General features: G+C 34.7%; 2 protein-coding genes across 3 annotated transcripts in view; one reads left to right on the forward strand and one right to left on the reverse strand.

The window, feature by feature from the left end:
• LOC108053636 (pneumococcal serine-rich repeat protein) overlaps positions 1–1,239 on the reverse strand; it is a 47,379-nt gene extending 46,140 nt beyond the window's left edge. The window contains exon 1 of the mRNA XM_017136340.2: positions 284–1,239. Within this exon, the coding sequence (XP_016991829.1) occupies positions 284–314 (31 nt within the window). The 5' untranslated portion in view covers positions 315–1,239. The remainder of the gene's footprint in view (positions 1–283) is intronic.
• Positions 1,240–3,561: 2,322 nt separating this feature from the next.
• LOC108053642 (G-protein coupled receptor dmsr-1) overlaps positions 3,562–18,670 on the forward strand; it is a 42,707-nt gene continuing 27,598 nt past the window's right edge. The window contains exon 1 of one of the 2 annotated variants that reach the window (XM_017136354.2): positions 3,562–3,761. The gene's annotated coding sequence lies outside the window, so the exon portion shown is untranslated. Of the gene's footprint in view, positions 3,762–17,582; positions 17,805–18,670 lie in introns of those variants that run through there. The other variant, XM_017136355.2, reaches the window with a different exon arrangement.

Below are 18,670 nucleotides of genomic sequence, written 5' to 3' on the forward strand. Positions count from 1 at the left end.
AACAAGAAATTTGACTTTAAATAAATTTGCAGATAGGTAGTAAGGCGCCAGAACAATCTGAGAATTTTTTTAGTGCTAAGAGTTTAAGGTGCCTGTTCTAAAGGTCTTAATTCTGAATTCCGAAAATTAGCTTTGAAGTAGACATTTATTGTCATTCGAACTTCATGAAAAGTTACCAAAGTAACTGGAAATCCTTGAGATGTTAACGGAAATTCCCAGAATTTCGCTTGCACATTTTCCAGCTATAGTTTGATTTAAATAATTAACAAGAAAATCTACTTACTGCCTCGACCGCTGCCCTTGCGTCGCGCCATTTTTCTGCTTATAAGTTGGTGTCCTGCTTTGCGCTTTTCCTTGTCCCGTGTCCTTTTACATGGGACAACTGCTGGAAATTGGGATCCTTGCGCTTGACTGATGTATATTTAATCAGAGGCCGCCCAGCTGGCACGCCCACTTTGCGACACTGGCTTGTTTGTATGGCACAACAACTACAACAACCACTGCGATACTTTGTAAGCATGTACGTGTGTCAGCGTCCTTGACGCACACAATGACAAACGTCCTTGTTTGTCCGAGCGTGTGTATGTGGGTGTGTGTGAGTGGGTGTGCGGGTGTGTGGCCTGGTTCCCGGTTCGCTGGTATTTGCCCACTAGACAAATAGAGGAGCCATGTCCAAGTCCCTGGTTCTTTTATCCTGATATGCCGTTAGCCTGTCGTCGACCTGGTGGAGATTGCAACCCGCTGGCTGGCATCCTTGCGGCTATCCTTCCAAAGGCTCTGTATCCTTGATTGCTGTAAATGTGCTATCTAAATCCATACATAGGGTATTCCCTCGTTTCGTTGTAAATACTAGGAAATGTTTATTGGTGTTTCTGATATGCTGCTTTTGCCAAAATGTGTGCTTTTGTGTTCCCTTGTTTTATTGGTTGTTTGATTTCGATTTGTTTTATTTGGCCGACCGTGCGTATACGCAATATTCGAAACTAATTCGCGCGCGCGGCAAATTCTTTCAGAAAACAGTATTCCTTATCAACTAATCACTTTTCTTATTCTTTTTTTTCTTTCTAGATTTGCTTAATATATGCTTTTTATGGCTCCGCTGATCTATTTATAAAATACAGGCATGTATTCACCATGCGTTGCGTTGCGATTTGATTTGAATTTGTTGCTGGCTTTTTTGCGCATTTACCGAGAATTGCGAGAAGCGCGCGAAAAACGAGAGGCGTGCGTCGACGTCGGCGTTCACGGACAAACAGAGTCAGCGAAAATCCGTTAGGCCCCCAAAACACAAAGAGCGCTTGGGGTCTCCCCACTCGAAATGAGCGCTCTTTCGGCGCCAAAATGAGCCACGAAGAGCGGGGATACGGGCTTTCAATTCGCCCTGCTTTCCGTTTCAATTCAACGTTTGCTTTCAACTTTTCTGTTTACCTTTTTTGTTGATTTTCTCGCTGCCAGTGAGAAGCTAAGAGAAACGGGCTTTTAGGTTAAGAGAAACGTCTTATCAATGCGCTTAAGTGCCAGTTACAAAAGACTTGATAAGATTTTATTATCAGATTAATGCAACTAGATAAGTTATAAAGTAAACACAAAAGTTTTATCTGTTTTGCTTATGATAATACATTATTTTAATCTAGACAGTTACTCACTTAAATCAAAAACTTGTTTCTGCCTGAAAGTATGCAACACAAAATTTGAACTAATAGAGAAGCGGAAATGCGTGGAGTAACGGAAACCACAACTAATTTTGTGATTTTCTTTTTATATTAACCCCCTTTTTTATATATTTTTTATAAAGTATATATATTCTTGATCAGGATCACCTCCTGAGTTGATATAGCCATGTCCGTCTGTCCGTCTGTCCGTCTGTCCGTCTGTCCGTCTGTCCGTCTGTCCGTCTGTCTGTCCGTCTGTCTGTTTCTACGCGAACTAGTCTCTCAGTTTTAAAGATATCGAATTGAAACTTTGCACACACCCTTCTTTCCTTTGCACGCAGTATATAAGTCGGAACGGCCGGGATCGGCCGACTATATCCTATAGCTGCCATATAACTGAACGATCGGAAATGCCATAACTTTGGTGTTTGTAAAGTTAGGAAGTTGTAATTTTCTATGGGTTTTGTATTTGGCTAATCAATCCGACATGCCGAATTTCATAAGGATCGGCCGACTATATCCTATAGCTTCCATATAACTGATTGATCGGAAATGCCATAACTTTGGTGTTTGTAAAGTTAGAATGTTGGGATTTTCTATGGGTTTTATATTTGGCTAATCAATCCGACATGCCGAATTTCATAAGGATCGGCCGACTATATCCTATAGCTGCCATATAACTGATTGATCGGAAATGCCATAACTTTGGTGATTGTAAAGTTAGGAAGTCGGCATTTTCTATGGGTGTTATATTTGGCCAGCCAATCCGACCTACCAAATTTCATAAGGATCGGCCGATTATATCCTATAGCTGACATATAACTGAACGATTGGAAATGTCATAACTTTGGTGTTTTTAAAGTTAGGAAGTTGGGATTTTTTATGAGTATTAAGAATGCATCATATGAATAATTTTGGAGAATATAATTTACAGAGTATTCTGCAAGGGTATATCAACTTCGGTTCCGCCCGAAGTTAGCTTTCCTTTCTTGTTATTTATCAATTAAGCTTTTTTTATACAATGAAGTTTATTAGTTAAAAAATGCCATTATATTTTAGAAATAGGCAAATTTCACACATCCAAAATTATCTTTACTATTGTAATTAGTCTCAAATATTTAAAGACCTTTATGGAACGGCAGATTTAAACATTTTTGTATGAACTCATGAGCTAAACGGATGGGTCTCACCGAACCCGTATAAATTAAGGTGTCACCGCACTGAGTTGGCCATTATTGTCTTCGAATCATTTGGGGCAGACACTGTGGGCCCAGTCAAAAGCTGTTCAAGCCGTAACGCGTGGTGTCGAAGGGCTGAAATAATGCGTCGTGAAAGGAAATTAAGGCGAAAATGAGAAAAATCTGAAAACATTGGAGGTGTCAAGTGGATGGAACTTTGGTTGACAGCTGTGCGAATTCTCAGGCGGCGTGACAAGCAAAAGGCGTGGCCTTGAGCCTTGTTTTCCGTACCTTCACCCAACACCACCCCCTTCAATTTAATTCCATATGAGAAGAAATGCGGAATGCTTCAACGACTTTCAATAAAATGTTTCTTTCTGTTTTGTTTTTTCTTTGTAGAAATTTTACAAATCATTTATATTTATTAGAGCTCACTCTAATCGCATCACTCATCCTTATGTTCAGACTTAACCCCCACACTCGCACTATATATACATATATATTATATGCCATTGTCAATGAAAAGTGATATATGTGTTATGCACAAAACAGCTGGTTTTGTTTACAATATTGTATATATTGCGCAGGCGTTGTTTGCCGGCTAGAACCCTTCCAGTTCCAGTTCGAAAACAGTTCGAAAACTGGAAGGAGGGGAAATTCGAAGTGCCGAGCACTTTGGCGCCAAATCAACTTCGTCTGACTGAATTTCACTTGCAGTCGGCAAATTACAGAGCGCGTGAAAGGATCAGAAAGCGGACAAAATACAGCGGATCAAATATATAGACCGTCAATAACTAAGTGAAAAATAAAAAAAAAAAGTGTAAAAAAAACACACATTATCTGTTTGTTTGTTCAATTATAAAAGTGCTTATGTGGTAAAATATAAACAAATACATTCCAAACAAATAAACTTGCGAAATACAACGCAAATGTGAGTGTTATTATTACCCAAATTTATATTAATTGGCTGGAAAAAAAGCAAGCAATTAATGAAATGGGTATACAAATTAAAAACAATCAAAAATATAGTAATTTCTATTGTTTACGCTTATGAATTTCATCAGTAAAAATACAAATGCAGTTTATTTTGAATTAATGTCGGAATTTGATGTGTGACTTAACATAGAAAAACACATATTTTCTGGAATAATAATAATTTTTGGAAAAAATTAACAATAACAACTATTATTTTATGTAAATGAGAAACTTCCTTGTAATTTGATTTTGTGATAAAATATCTGTATAAAAACGGTATGCTTTGCTATTTTATGTTAAGTGCCCGATTTTCAGAAATCGTTTTTGGTTCAATTGATACTCCTTGTGGCATACCTAATTAATTTTTTTCGACATTTTTTGGGTCGTAATTGGCTTCTTGGTAAAGTTTGCTTTGGGTAGTTTTTGTTGATCATCGTGAACTCTTTATCACGAAAATGCCCAATCGCTTATTTGCCATCAATTTAAGTTTAATGACCCTCTTGGAACCAAAAGAATTCTATACAAAATTGAGGCAGAGTTTATTTTCTCTGCGTATTTTAATTATTTCCAGAAAAAAAGTCTTCTCTCAACGGGAATATGAATTTTTAATTTGCAACAACTGAAGCCGTGTTGACGTTTAATAAATGAAGAGCAGTTTTTGTATCCGGCTCAAGAAAATAAAAAGGAAAAATCGCATGCTTCCCTCTCATCTGAACTTGTTGTATACAAAGATATAATTTTTTTAAAGATTAAAGTACTCAATCAAGTTAAGTCAAGTTAAAAAATGAACAGTGTCAGGTTAATCTCTTCACTATGTTTCTATTGGTAAAAATGTTTATAAAAAGTCCTTTAAATGACATTAAATTCTGTATTATGCAACAGAACATTTATTATTCGTTGTATAGATTGTACATTATACCTGGGTAATAAAAAAAGAACAAAGGGTTTTTCAAAAGGTATTAAAAAGTATGGACAAAAACTTGTTGTATTTAATAGCAACCCCTTTTTTTAGTAAAAGGGAAGAAAGTTTTTTTAAGGCGATTAAGTTGAAACAGTATGGGAAAAATTTCTTTTCACAATAAATTCCTTTGAAATAAGAGATTTTGCGAAACAATTTGGCTTAAAGGGTGCTTATGTTACCAAAATGAAATAATTTTGAAATCAATAATTATTACTACTATCAAAATACCTGAAGAATGTGACTCAATAATTTAATTAAACTGAACTTTAATTTGTCAAAATTTCTCATGAAACTTTATACATTTAGTGCATGAAAGGATAAACCAATGGTCATTGCTCGGAATGCCCAATATGCCTTTTATGAATGTCGGCCAAATATTTGTGGGTGGCCATCCACAAACGGACACAACAAAAGGGTCCCAAACCGCACTTGCCTGTTGTTAAATGTTCTGTATTTAATTGATCATATGCATAATTTATGAAGTCTTGTTGGGATGGGCATCCGATGCTCTGGGGTATTTGTGTGGGTGTCTTTGGCCAACTTTTCGGGCCAAATGGCAAGTGAGGCGAACACGAAATATCAATCTGCGGGCGGAAATCCCACCACAATAGGAAATTGATGCACAGACCGCACCACCCGGAAAGCTAAACCATACTGAACGGAGGATACATGGATCCCAGTTCATGTGGTTGCTCGTGGAATGCCTAAATTGTATTTATTGTGAGTGCGAGTTGTGGCGCCTTCATTGTGGACACATCAAAGCAACACGCTCTGGAAATAAAAGAATAAATTAAACGTGGATAAAAAAGTAGCCGAAAAAAATACACGCAATTCGGGAATGGAAAATGCCATTTTTTTGCCCCATACAATGGCGTCAGCATCGCAGATCCTAAAGATACCAGCATGAGGGGACATCTCTGCTGGGTATTTTTTAATATATCGAGTCTAACGGCACGGCATGCGGCATTTTAATAATGCATAAAGCACCAGGCTGTCCAGCAAACCTGCTTTGGCCATCCAAGACTTCATTATCGCAAATTACCAGAGGCAGAGTCTATATTAAATACACAATGCTTGCATGACGCTGGTACTTACACACAAGTCCTGCCAAATGACTCGGGCTGGCCCCCCAAATAAATCCCAATTTATGTGTCTTAAATTTGGGCATTAGACATCAGACAGGCCAAAATTAATGTCGTCAGCCGCTCGGAGATAATTAACCAGGCGGCAAGGACTTAAAGTATCCCTCAGTTTCAATGATTGGTTTCCGTCATCGGCATTATTTCCCGGAACAAAGGGATTTGTCTCATTAGTCGGCTTCCTACTGAGTCTCTACAGAAACGACAGCAGTGTGTAATTAATATTACGCCTAGGAAATCAGTGATTTAATATTGGGGACCACAAATATCTTAGGCTATCACAATTCGTCCCTACTTACATTGCATCACATGACTATCAATCGAAATAACCTTTGTATGAAGTAAATTCCAGGAATTGATTTTCAAATAGGTTTCCAACTTTAGTTATTGTCTCGGCAATAGTGTGCTTCTGCTCAAACGCGATTCTCTATCTGTTGTATGTCTTAAATTCCGAGTAATTTAACCCCTTTTGAAATGCCACTGAGTTGGAAACAGGGAAAAAGGATGAAAGAAAGAGGTGGTTGCCAAGTTTACCATTACATTTCAGTCCTTTGTTGAGCTCTTAGAGCTCCTATTTGTCAAGTAAGTTTGCTAATTGGTCGGACTGTCCCCTATACTATAAATATATGTTGGAATTATTAAAATTAAAAGAAGCCTTGCCATTTTTCCGGTTAAATGGATGTCTTGTTTGCCGTTCCGGGGAACACTTAGCATCTCTTTCTTTGATACGATTGGGTGATTTTCAACAAGGCGTTGAGTGTTGAGTGCACAGAGTAAACAATAAACAATATTCGAGGTTTTCTCCAGATGTCTGTGTACATAAGTACACACAACATACACCACCCACCCAATACACCCACTCGGCGACCCCACTAGGGTATCTATATACATCTCCCCCAAATTTCTGGAGTGGATTTCTTCGGTCCTCCACAACGCGTGCCGTTTCTCCCTGCCTTTTTTTTTGTTTCGGTGGTCCAGTTTTTGCCGAAAATTGTGCTCTCCGCTGATTTTCTTTATTTTGGTAAATGCTTTAAGGTTGAAGGTTAATTTATGGATATGTCGAAAGATTTGGCATTGTTCAGCTCCGCTCTGCGAGCCAATTTACCTGAGTCAAGGATAAAAAAATATACACAAATTAATGTTTTTTCTGAAAAATAATGATTTGAAGGCTTGATACCTACTGTTTGGCAAGAATGAGATTAAGAATATTTGTGATAAATGAGTTTTTAGCTGTTGTGATCCTAAAATATACCATAAAACAGTAAGAACGTCCACATCAATAGCGTAATATATATAAATGTACTTTGGTCACACTCATTTTCCGTAATATTATTGCTTTACAAAGTTCTACCATAAATGGTGGCTATTTTTATTATAAATAATAAATTCAGATTGAAATTTCAAATAGGTTAACACATTCACAGATATCACAGAAATGGTTACTACAAATATATTATTCAAATCCCTCAATGTGATATACCCCTTGATATCCTCTTTTGAATATTTAAACATAAAAGTGGTTTGCCTTAGCACCCAATTTCAGACCAGCAATCTTATTTATTGTCCATTTTGGATGCACACCTTTTGGCAAAGGGCCTCAGGTGGTGGCTTTTGAACTTTATATTGCGTTTATTTATTGTTTTTACCGTTCTCACTTTATTCAATTGTTGTTCCTTTTTTTACCGACGAATTTTCGCTGTTTTATTGGTGCGTGCTGGCATTCATTAGCATCGAATGTCTAGCCGTCTGACGTTTGCATATAAATTGTCTAATGGGACCAACGGGCATTGATAATTGTACTTTATTTCGAGGGGATTTCATTTGCCGATTCCCTTATTTTCCGAAGTGGTAATTTTATTTAAGAAAAGGGAGTTGCACGAGGAGTGGGAAATGAAGTGTTTGCTTGGGCCACAAAAAGGACATTACGAAACGACCATTACTCAGCATAAATATTAAATGATAAAAACCTGACTACCAATCCTCCACACAAAGTCAATTTGCCAGCTTTTCCCATCTCACTGAATTGACTTTTCAGCTAAAAATCTTCCCTCTCACTTCATGTCAATTCGATTCATTGGCAGAGTCCTCGAATTAGGGCCAATACCATTTGTCGGTCTCAATACGTATACGCAGTGTGAGCGCTAAAAGTTTTCGAGACCCAAATCACATTGAATGCCTGTCATCGCGGCATTACTCAAAACTCAGCCAAACAAAGAGGTTCACTTAGGTCAGACCAGCTCCATCCGCTCCTTTCCATAATTCCGTCCTTGGGTTCATAGTTTGCATCACTTCACTTGAGTCGAACATTTGCTGCTTTTTTTTACGACCATGTAGCTGGATATGTTTCGGGTGGCATTAAAGGCAACGTGACGGAAATTTGAAATTTAAGCTAAAAGGATACAAACAAGGGTCGGAATGTGAGGACTAAATTCAAGGACTTTAACAGTCAGACGTCGAAATTGGCCATACCCTTGCAAATATTGATATAGTTATTAACTGTGAAGTTTAGCACTTCTTGCTGATAACGAATTTATAAAAACTGAATTTTATGAGTGGCTAGCACTTGCAATCAAAAAGGTAAAGTTCATTGGCTTTTTTTACCCTTGCAGATGGTATTATAATTTCAGTCAAAAGTTTGCAACGCAGTGAAGAAGACATTTCCGACCCCATAATGTAATGTAATATATATTATCCATCAGCATAGTCTTGGAAAAGAGTGACTTCCAATTGGACTTCTAGAGTCTGTAACTTTACCAAATTTAATCCGATTCCAAAGTGACATACCTCTAAAGACTTGCAATTCGATTCTCTGAAAATCTGCATTCAAAATTTTAAATTTAACGTTGATCAAAATTTTGACCCATTTTCATGTTAGTTATTTCTAATTTTCAGAAGTCTTGTAATAGAGTGACCCAAAATTGGACTTCTAGAGTCCATACTTTACCAAATTTAATCCGATTTCAAAGTGGCATACCTCTAAAGACTTGTGGTTCAATTCTCTAAAAAACTGCATTCAAAATTTTCAATTTAACGTTGATCAAAATTTTGACCCATTTTCATGTTGGTTATTTCGAATTTTCCGATATATTGTAATACAGTGACTCAAAATTGGTTTTCTAGAGTCCATAACTTTACCAAATTTAATCCGATTCCAAAGTGGCATACCTCTAAAGACTTGTGGTTCAATTCTCTAAAAAACTGCATTCAAAATTTTCAATTTAACTTTGATCAAAATTTTGACCCATTTTCATGTTGGTTATTTCTAATTTTCCGATATATTGTAATACAGTGACTCAAAATTGGTTTTCTAGAGTCCATAACTTTACCAAATTTAATCCGATTCCAAAGTGGCATACCTCTAAAGACTTGTGGTTCAATTCTCTAAAAAACTGCATTCAAAATTTTCAATTTAACGTTGATCAAAATTTTGACCCATTTTCATGTTGGTTATTTCTAATTTTCCGATATATTGTAATACAGTGACTCAAAATTGGTCTTCTAGAGTCCATAACTTTACCAAATTTAATCCGATTCCAAAGTGGCATACCTCTAAAGACTTGTGGTTCAATTCTCTAAAAAACTACATTCAAAATTTTTAATTTAACGTTGATCAGAATTTTGACCCATTTTCATGTTGGTTATTTCCAATTTTCCGATATATTGTAATACAGTGACTCAAAATTGGTCTTCTAGAGTCCATAACTTTACCAAATTTAATCCGATTCCAAAGTGGCATACCTCTAAAGATTTGTGATTCAATTCTCTGAAAAACTGCATTCAAAATTTTCAATTTAAGGTTGATCAAAATTTTGACCCATTTTCATGTTGGTTATTTCGAATTTTCCGATATATTGTAATACAGTGACTCAAAATTGGTCTTCAAGAGTCCATAACTTTACCAAATTTAATCCGATTCCAAAGTGGCATACCTCTAAAGACTTGTGGTTCAATTCTCTAAAAACCTGCATTCAAAATTTTCAATTTAACGTTGATCAAAATTTTGTCCCATTTTCATGTTGGTTATTTCGAATTTTCCGATATATTGTAATACAGTGACTCAAAATTGGTCTTCAAGAGTCCATAACTTTACCAAATTTAATCCGATTCCAAAGTGGCATACCTCTAAAGATTTGTGATTCAATTCTCTGAAAAACTGCATTCAAAATTTTCAATTTAAGGTTGATCAAAATTTTGACCCATTTTCATGTTGGTTATTTCGAATTTTCCGATATATTGTAATACAGTGACTCAAAATTGGTCTTCAAGAGTCCATAACTTTACCAAATTTAATCCGATTCCAAAGTGGCATACCTCTAAAGACTTGTGGTTCAATTCTCTAAAAACCTGCATTCAAAATTTTCAATTTAACGTTGATCAAAATTTTGTCCCATTTTCATGTTGGTTATTTCGAATTTTCCGATATATTGTAATACAGTGACTCAAAATTGGTCTTCAAGAGTCCATAACTTTACCAAATTTAATCCGATTCCAAAGTGGCATACCTCTAAAGACTTGTGGTTCAATTCTCTAAAAACCTGCATTCAAAATTTTCAATTTAAGGTTGATCAAAATTTTGACCCATTTTCATGTTGGTTATTTCGAATTTTCCGATATATTGTAATACAGTGACTCAAAATTAGTTTTCTAGAGTCCATAACTTTACCAAATTTAATCCGATTCCAAAGTGGCATACCTCTAAAGACTTGTGGTTCAATTCTCTAAAAACCTGCATTCAAAATTTTCAATTTAACGTTGATCAAAATTTTGACCCATTTTCATGTTGGTTATTTCGAATTTTCCGATATATTGTAATACAGTGACTCAAAATTGGTTTTCTAGAGTCCATAACTTTACCAAATTTAATCCGATTCCAAAGTGGCATACCTCTAAAGATTTGTGATTCAATTCTCTGAAAAACTGCATTCAAAATTTTCAATTTAACGTTGATCAAAATTTTGACCCATTTTCATGTTGGTTATTTCGAATTTTCCGATATATTGTAATACAGTGACTCAAAATTGGTCTTCAAGAGTCCATAACTTTACCAAATTTAATCCGATTCCAAAGTGGCATACCTCTAAAGACTTGTGGTTCAATTCTCTAAAAACCTGCATTCAAAATTTTCAATTTAAGGTTGATCAAAATTTTGACCCATTTTCATGTTGGTTATTTCGAATTTTCCGATATATTGTAATACAGTGACTCAAAATTGGTTTTCTAGAGTCCATAACTTTACCAAATTTAATCCGATTCCAAAGTGGCATACCTCTAAAGATTTGTGATTCAATTCTGTGAAAAACTGCATTCAAAATTTTCAATTTAACGTTGATCAAAATTTTGACCCATTTTCATGTTGGTTATTTCGAATTTTCCGATATATTGTAATACAGTGACTCAAAATTGGTCTTCAAGAGTCCATAACTTTACCAAATTTAATCCGATTCCAAAGTGGCATACCTCTAAAGACTTGTGGTTCAATTCTCTAAAAACCTGCATTCAAAATTTTCAATTTAAGGTTGATCAAAATTTTGACCCATTTTCATGTTGGTTATTTCGAATTTTCCGATATATTGTAATACAGTGACTCAAAATTAGTTTTCTAGAGTCCATAACTTTACCAAATTTAATCCGATTCCAAAGTGGCATACCTCTAAAGACTTGTGGTTCAATTCTCTAAAAACCTGCATTCAAAATTTTCAATTTAACGTTGATCAAAATTTTGACCCATTTTCATGTTGGTTATTTCGAATTTTCCGATATATTGTAATACAGTGACTCAAAATTGGTCTTCAAGAGTCCATAACTTTACCAAATTTAATCCGATTCCAAAGTGGCATACCTCTAAAGACTTGTGGTTCAATTCTCTAAAAACCTGCATTCAAAATTTTCAATTTAACGTTAATCAAAATTTTGACCCATTTTCATGTTGGTTATTTCGAATTTTCCGATATATTGTAATACAGTGACTCAAAATTGGTCTTCTAGAGTCCATAACTTTACCAAATTTAATCCGATTCCAAAGTGGCATACCTCTAAAGACTTGTGGTTCAATTCTCTAAAAACCTGCATTCAAAATTTTCAATTTAACGTTGATCAAAATTTTGTCCCATTTTCATGTTGGTTATTTCGAATTTTCCGATATATTGTAATACAGTGACTCAAAATTGGTCTTCAAGAGTCCATAACTTTACCAAATTTAATCCGATTCCAAAGTGGCATACCTCTAAAGACTTGTGGTTCAATTCTCTAAAAACCTGCATTCAAAATTTTCAATTTAAGGTTGATCAAAATTTTGACCCATTTTCATGTTGGTTATTTCGAATTTTCCGATATATTGTAATACAGTGACTCAAAATTAGTTTTCTAGAGTCCATAACTTTACCAAATTTAATCCGATTCCAAAGTGGCATACCTCTAAAGACTTGTGGTTCAATTCTCTAAAAACCTGCATTCAAAATTTTCAATTTAACGTTGATCAAAATTTTGACCCATTTTCATGTTGGTTATTTCGAATTTTCCGATATATTGTAATACAGTGACTCAAAATTGGTTTTCTAGAGTCCATAACTTTACCAAATTTAATCCGATTCCAAAGTGGCATACCTCTAAAGATTTGTGATTCAATTCTCTGAAAAACTGCATTCAAAATTTTCAATTTAACGTTGATCAAAATTTTGACCCATTTTCATGTTGGTTATTTCGAATTTTCCGATATATTGTAATACAGTGACTCAAAATTGGTCTTCAAGAGTCCATAACTTTACCAAATTTAATCCGATTCCAAAGTGGCATACCTCTAAAGACTTGTGGTTCAATTCTCTAAAAACCTGCATTCAAAATTTTCAATTTAAGGTTGATCAAAATTTTGACCCATTTTCATGTTGGTTATTTCGAATTTTCCGATATATTGTAATACAGTGACTCAAAATTGGTTTTCTAGAGTCCATAACTTTACCAAATTTAATCCGATTCCAAAGTGGCATACCTCTAAAGATTTGTGATTCAATTCTCTGAAAAACTGCATTCAAAATTTTCAATTTAACGTTGATCAAAATTTTGACCCATTTTCATGTTGGTTATTTCGAATTTTCCGATATATTGTAATACAGTGACTCAAAATTGGTCTTCAAGAGTCCATAACTTTACCAAATTTAATCCGATTCCAAAGTGGCATACCTCTAAAGACTTGTGGTTCAATTCTCTAAAAACCTGCATTCAAAATTTTCAATTTAAGGTTGATCAAAATTTTGACCCATTTTCATGTTGGTTATTTCGAATTTTCCGATATATTGTAATACAGTGACTCAAAATTAGTTTTCTAGAGTCCATAACTTTACCAAATTAATCCGATTCCAAAGTGGCATACCTCTAAAGACTTGTGGTTCAATTCTCTAAAAACCTGCATTCAAAATTTTCAATTTAACGTTGATCAAAATTTTGACCCATTTTCATGTTGGTTATTTCGAATTTTCCGATATATTGTAATACAGTGACTCAAAATTGGTCTTCAAGAGTCCATAACTTTACCAAATTTAATCCGATTCCAAAGTGGCATACCTCTAAAGACTTGTGGTTCAATTCTCTAAAAACCTGCATTCAAAATTTTCAATTTAACGTTAATCAAAATTTTGACCCATTTTCATGTTGGTTATTTCGAATTTTCCGATATATTGTAATACAGTGACTCAAAATTGGTCTTCTAGAGTCCATAACTTTACCAAATTTAATCCGATTCCAAAGTGGCATACCTCTAAAGACTTGTGGTTCAATTCTCTAAAAACCTGCATTCAAAATTTTCAATTTAACGTTGATCAAAATTTTGACCCATTTTCATGTTGGTTATTTCTAATTTTCCGATATATTGTAATACAGTGACTCAAAATTGGTTTTCTAGAGTCCATAACTTTACCAAATTTAATCCGGTTCCAAAGTGGCATACCTCTAAAGACTTGTGGTTCAATTCTCTAAAAAACTGCATTCAAAATTTTCAATTTAACGTTGATCAAAATTTTGACCCATTTTCATGTTGGTTATTTCTAATTTTCCGATATATTGTAATACAGTGACTCAAAATTGGTCTTCAAGAGTCCATAACTTTACCAAATTTAATCCGATTCCAAAGTGGCATACCTCTAAAGATTTGTGATTCAATTCTCTGAAAAACTGCATTCAAAATTTTCAATTTAACGTTGATCAAAATTTTGACCCATTTTCATGTTGGTTATTTCGAATTTTCCGATATATTGTAATACAGTGACTCAAAATTGGTCTTCAAGAGTCCATAACTTTACCAAATTTAATCCGATTCCAAAGTGGCATACCTCTAAAGATTTGTGATTCAATTCTCTGAAAAACTGCATTCAAAATTTTCCACTTTTTGTTAATCAAATTTTTCACCCATTTCCATGTTAGTTTTTTCTAATTTTCCGATATCTTGTAACAGAGTGACTTCGAATTGGACTTCTAGAGTCCATAACTTTACCAAATTTAATCCGATAATGCAGTGCAAAATCGACATAGCTTCATTGTTTTTAGTAATATAGGCATACAAATTGAAATGTAGTCGTTTTTTAATAGCTTCAAGGGTATATAAACTTCGGTTTGCCGACGTTTACTTCTTTTCTCGTTTCTCTATAAAATATTGCAAAAAAATGGAGGCAGACTCTGAACCTTTTCCATACTTTAAATTGTATTTAATTATTCAGTTTATAATTACCCTTTTTTGCTAGTTACTTTACCTTCTTTTTATTGAATATGTCTAATATTCTAATACTATTAAAAGAGCTCTTTACGACCTGGTTACTTTCTAAATAAATATTTTATTTGATTACACCTCAAATTTAGCAACTATATTAACTTGAGTTTTAGTTGATCAGCTTTCACTGCACAATTTAGTTTCGTTAGTTCTAAATTTCTATATTCAGCACACGACTAACTTGCATTATTTGTGACTACTGGAGCACAAGAAATATAAAACGCTGAGCCTTGCTAACAACACATGTTGAATATTTCCTTTGAAATATTGTAAGGGTCATTTTCGTTACTTTATTGAAAGTTAGAAATAGGATTTAATGTGGAAAGCTTTTTGTTTTAAAAAGTTTTCCCGGCTCAAACAACCATGTTGTTGCAAACAAGAGGCCATCAATTTCTGCATTTGTTAAGAGTGTTCTGGCCAACAAGTCGTTTGTCTAGCAGCTAACGAAGTAAAAACGACGTTGCCATGTCTGCAAAAGAGTCAGATCCTGGTGCCCATTTTGAAGAATAAATTTAATTTATGTGGGTGTCCTTAATGTGCACGTGCCTTTCAGTCCCTGTCTTTCCTTAGAATCCACCATGGGTGTTGTTCTAATTGAAAGGAATCATTCGCCAATATCCAGGGCTTCTTTCCAATGAAGATAAATGGCCAGAGTTCATGCAAAAATTTGCACAAAACGGTTGTTGTGTTTCGCAGCTCGCAATGATTTACAATTGATGTGTATTCCCAGTGAAAGGGGCACATTTTCCCGGCAGACTGAAGTTTTTAAATTGTTAGGCGGGAGTCCACGGAACATATTGCTTTTCTTTCTTTTTGTGGTTTTTTAAATATGGGTAGAAAAGTGGCAAGCAGATCTTAAATAATATGTAACATTTGTAAGCCAAAAATTGTTAAACTGTTGTTGAAATATCTGAAAATAGTAAGTTAAAAATTAAACCTTGTCTTATTCTTATAAGACGTGTACATTAACACTCTATTTTTAGTAATTTTAAGGGATTGCTCTCATTAATTCATATTTTATTCCCTGAAATACTCAATAAATTTTAAAACATTTATTTTACTGTGTACGTAGTTGCATCGGCACATTACCAAGTACAATGCCAACGGCAAACAAAGCTGCGAGACATCCTTTTTCATGTCAGACTTAACAGGTACAAGAAAAAATGTTTATCCCTTGAGCTTTTTAACGCATTGCCTTCCAGTGGTCAATTCCTTACAGGTAATTTAAATGCACTTTCGTTAATTAATTTGTCTGCCGCAAAAAAGTAGGGAAAAGGTGAGGAAAAAGTAAGAGATGGACAGGCAGTCCAAAATATGCTCCTTATTGTATTTATTTTTGCCAAATATTTTATTATGATACGATATTTGCTGTCCATGGCATATACCTTGTACAAATATACTTCACTTTTACGGGCCATTCTGACGTAAAAGTGAACTGCTGACCAAACTAGTTTTTCGTGCAACTATATTTGCCCTTTGATAGTTCCTTTTTGTTATTTTGTTGTTTGCTGTCTTACTAACTCTGGTTTTTAATTACACGTAGTAAGCCTATATACACACAATAACTGGAAATCCATTCACAGCGACATGTTTGCATCAAGATACAAAAAGTGTAATAGTTTTATTTCACCCATGACAATTCTCTGAGGAATTGTGTGGCCTTTAGTGAAAATGTGTTTGCGAACGTATGAAAACCTGGCTTAACAAGGTTTACAGAGCCTGCAGTTGGCATAAATAGGGCAATAAAATATTTGATCGAAGTTCTTTTCTTACTCATTCGCTAGTGAGTTCGATTTTTATAAAGGTAGAATGCTTATTTAAACAATATTTTCTAGCACAAGTATGGAGTGAAAATAGTTGTTCTTAAGTAAGTTAGCACAAAAAGCTACCTTAACTTCCCTTTTTAATTATTTTAAGGTACCCGATTTTATGACTTCATAATTTCTATTAGGCGTTGGAAAGAGGTCTTTAAAAGACAAAGGAATTAACCTAATAAGCTTCAAGCTTTATGTTCTTTTTAAAAATTTGCTCTAGTTACGGGATATTAAATGGAACATCACTACCATTTTAGTGAAAAAGAATAAAACGTAAAAACCAAGTAACCAATGAAATCTTTTAGCACCACAAGCTTAAAATAATCCCCAGCACTTTCAATTTGAGGTGCCTGTCAAGATGCAAGTTCACAATTGTTGATAGACTGACCCGTAAGCAGAATTCCGACTTGAGACTATTAATTTATCAAAGTATTTTAAGATGCTCCTATTTTCAGCCTTATGCCAACTAAAAGCAGAAGTCAAATGGCCAAAACTTGTGTTTTGTCCTGATTTCACCTTCCGTCGGAGTGTTGAGTGATGTCCTGAACTTGGGCCAAAGTCATTATAACTTAAGAGAAATTGTATCTTGAGCAATTAATTAGGGAAATTCAAGTGTTGTCCCAAAATGAACCATAATGTGTTTCGTGTAAAAGTTTCCGTTCGGCGATTTATTATTTCCCGAATTCAAATCGACAAAGTTTCGCCCTAGCACGTGCCACGAGTTGGTTTAAATTTCTGTGATTTTCAGAAAATTCTAAATTTTTCCTCAGTTTGAATTGGGCTCTCATCGCGTGCGGTAGAGATTTTGCCCAGTGCTAAATCCAAAAAACACAGACAGCCATTTGCATATATAAACAAACAAATAGGCTGTCATTCATTGGCGATCTGTCTGCGTGAATTTTTAGTGATTAAAATACTGCCCAACGTTTTGACAGCCCCAAGGGAAATAACATGAAAATAAATAAATAAATATAGCTTTTAGCATATCAAGTGATTGCTTGTACAAGTGTTAAATAAAAGCAGAAATTGAGAAATTGAGAAATAAATTTCAGTTTTATTTTTGCCTTAATGGCTGAATGGGTTGCTATTTTAGAAATTCCGTTTCCCCTCTTCTGAGCAACTTAATTCGGAGCAAAAATTTCAACGTTTTCGCTGAGCAATTGTAAACAAATTTAAAAATATTTTCATCCAATTTAGTTTATGGACGCTTTCTATGAATATTTAAGCACACAATCGTGTATTGAGTTGGAAAGGAATGCTTTGCTCAATGTATTTTTGCATCGCTGGGTTTCTATATAAACAATTTCAATATAAATTATAAAAGCTGTTGGTAAGTTTTACGGTATGAAAAAATGTAAATATCAAGCATTAAATATTTGTTTGAATAGTTGAAAAATGTATAAAATGAAATTATACACTTCAGAAATAAATTTTACAAATTTACACATTTAATGCGCGGAATTCGAATGTTAAATGATTATTAAAAGCTACTTAAATAAAGTTAAGCTCCTTAATGTTTTAACATATAATAAATTCATCAAAATGTAATTCGACGCGCAGATTAAAAAAATTCAAAAATATGTTTACCACACTCTTGTGAATTTATCAGAATATTTTGCTTGTATCCTGGTATTTTGTATACGCTTTTACCGAAATTGCATGAAAAAAATCCGTTTGCTTTTCGGCTTTTCTTTTGGGCCGGGCTAAATTGAAAAGTTGTGTACTCACCTAGTCCTTTTAAGTCTGCCACATACGTGGAATAGAAAGGTAGCATACAGTGAAAAATGGCCAAGAGTATTACGAGCACCGCAAGCTGGTTTGTGGTGGTATTCATTTCTTTGTTTTGGCAAATATCTCGCAGCTACTTATTAATTTAGGTTGCTGGTTCAGGTTGTAAGCGAATCTGAGGCGGAAATCCCCCATTGAGCCACAGAAAAGCGCACCGAGTGAACACTTGAACATAATGAAATGAAATAAAATTAACATCGCAAAGCTTTGAGTGCCGCCGAAGTTCGCGATGGATAGTAAACAGAAAAGTTGGCAACTTTCGCAGGACCAAGGACCTTGCGTTGCCCCTTTTCTAACGATCTGCATCGTTTGCATAATTTTTTCATGGCGAACTGGCAAAGTGGGTTATGGCTTCCGTTGGCTTTTCTCAAGTCTTCGAATGGTGCTACACCAAGTTATCTCTGGCCT

Source organism: Drosophila rhopaloa, unplaced genomic scaffold (genome assembly GCF_018152115.1).
Source record: "Drosophila rhopaloa isolate 14029-0021.01 unplaced genomic scaffold, ASM1815211v1 contig_115, whole genome shotgun sequence".
NCBI lineage: Eukaryota > Metazoa > Arthropoda > Insecta > Diptera > Drosophilidae > Drosophila > Drosophila rhopaloa.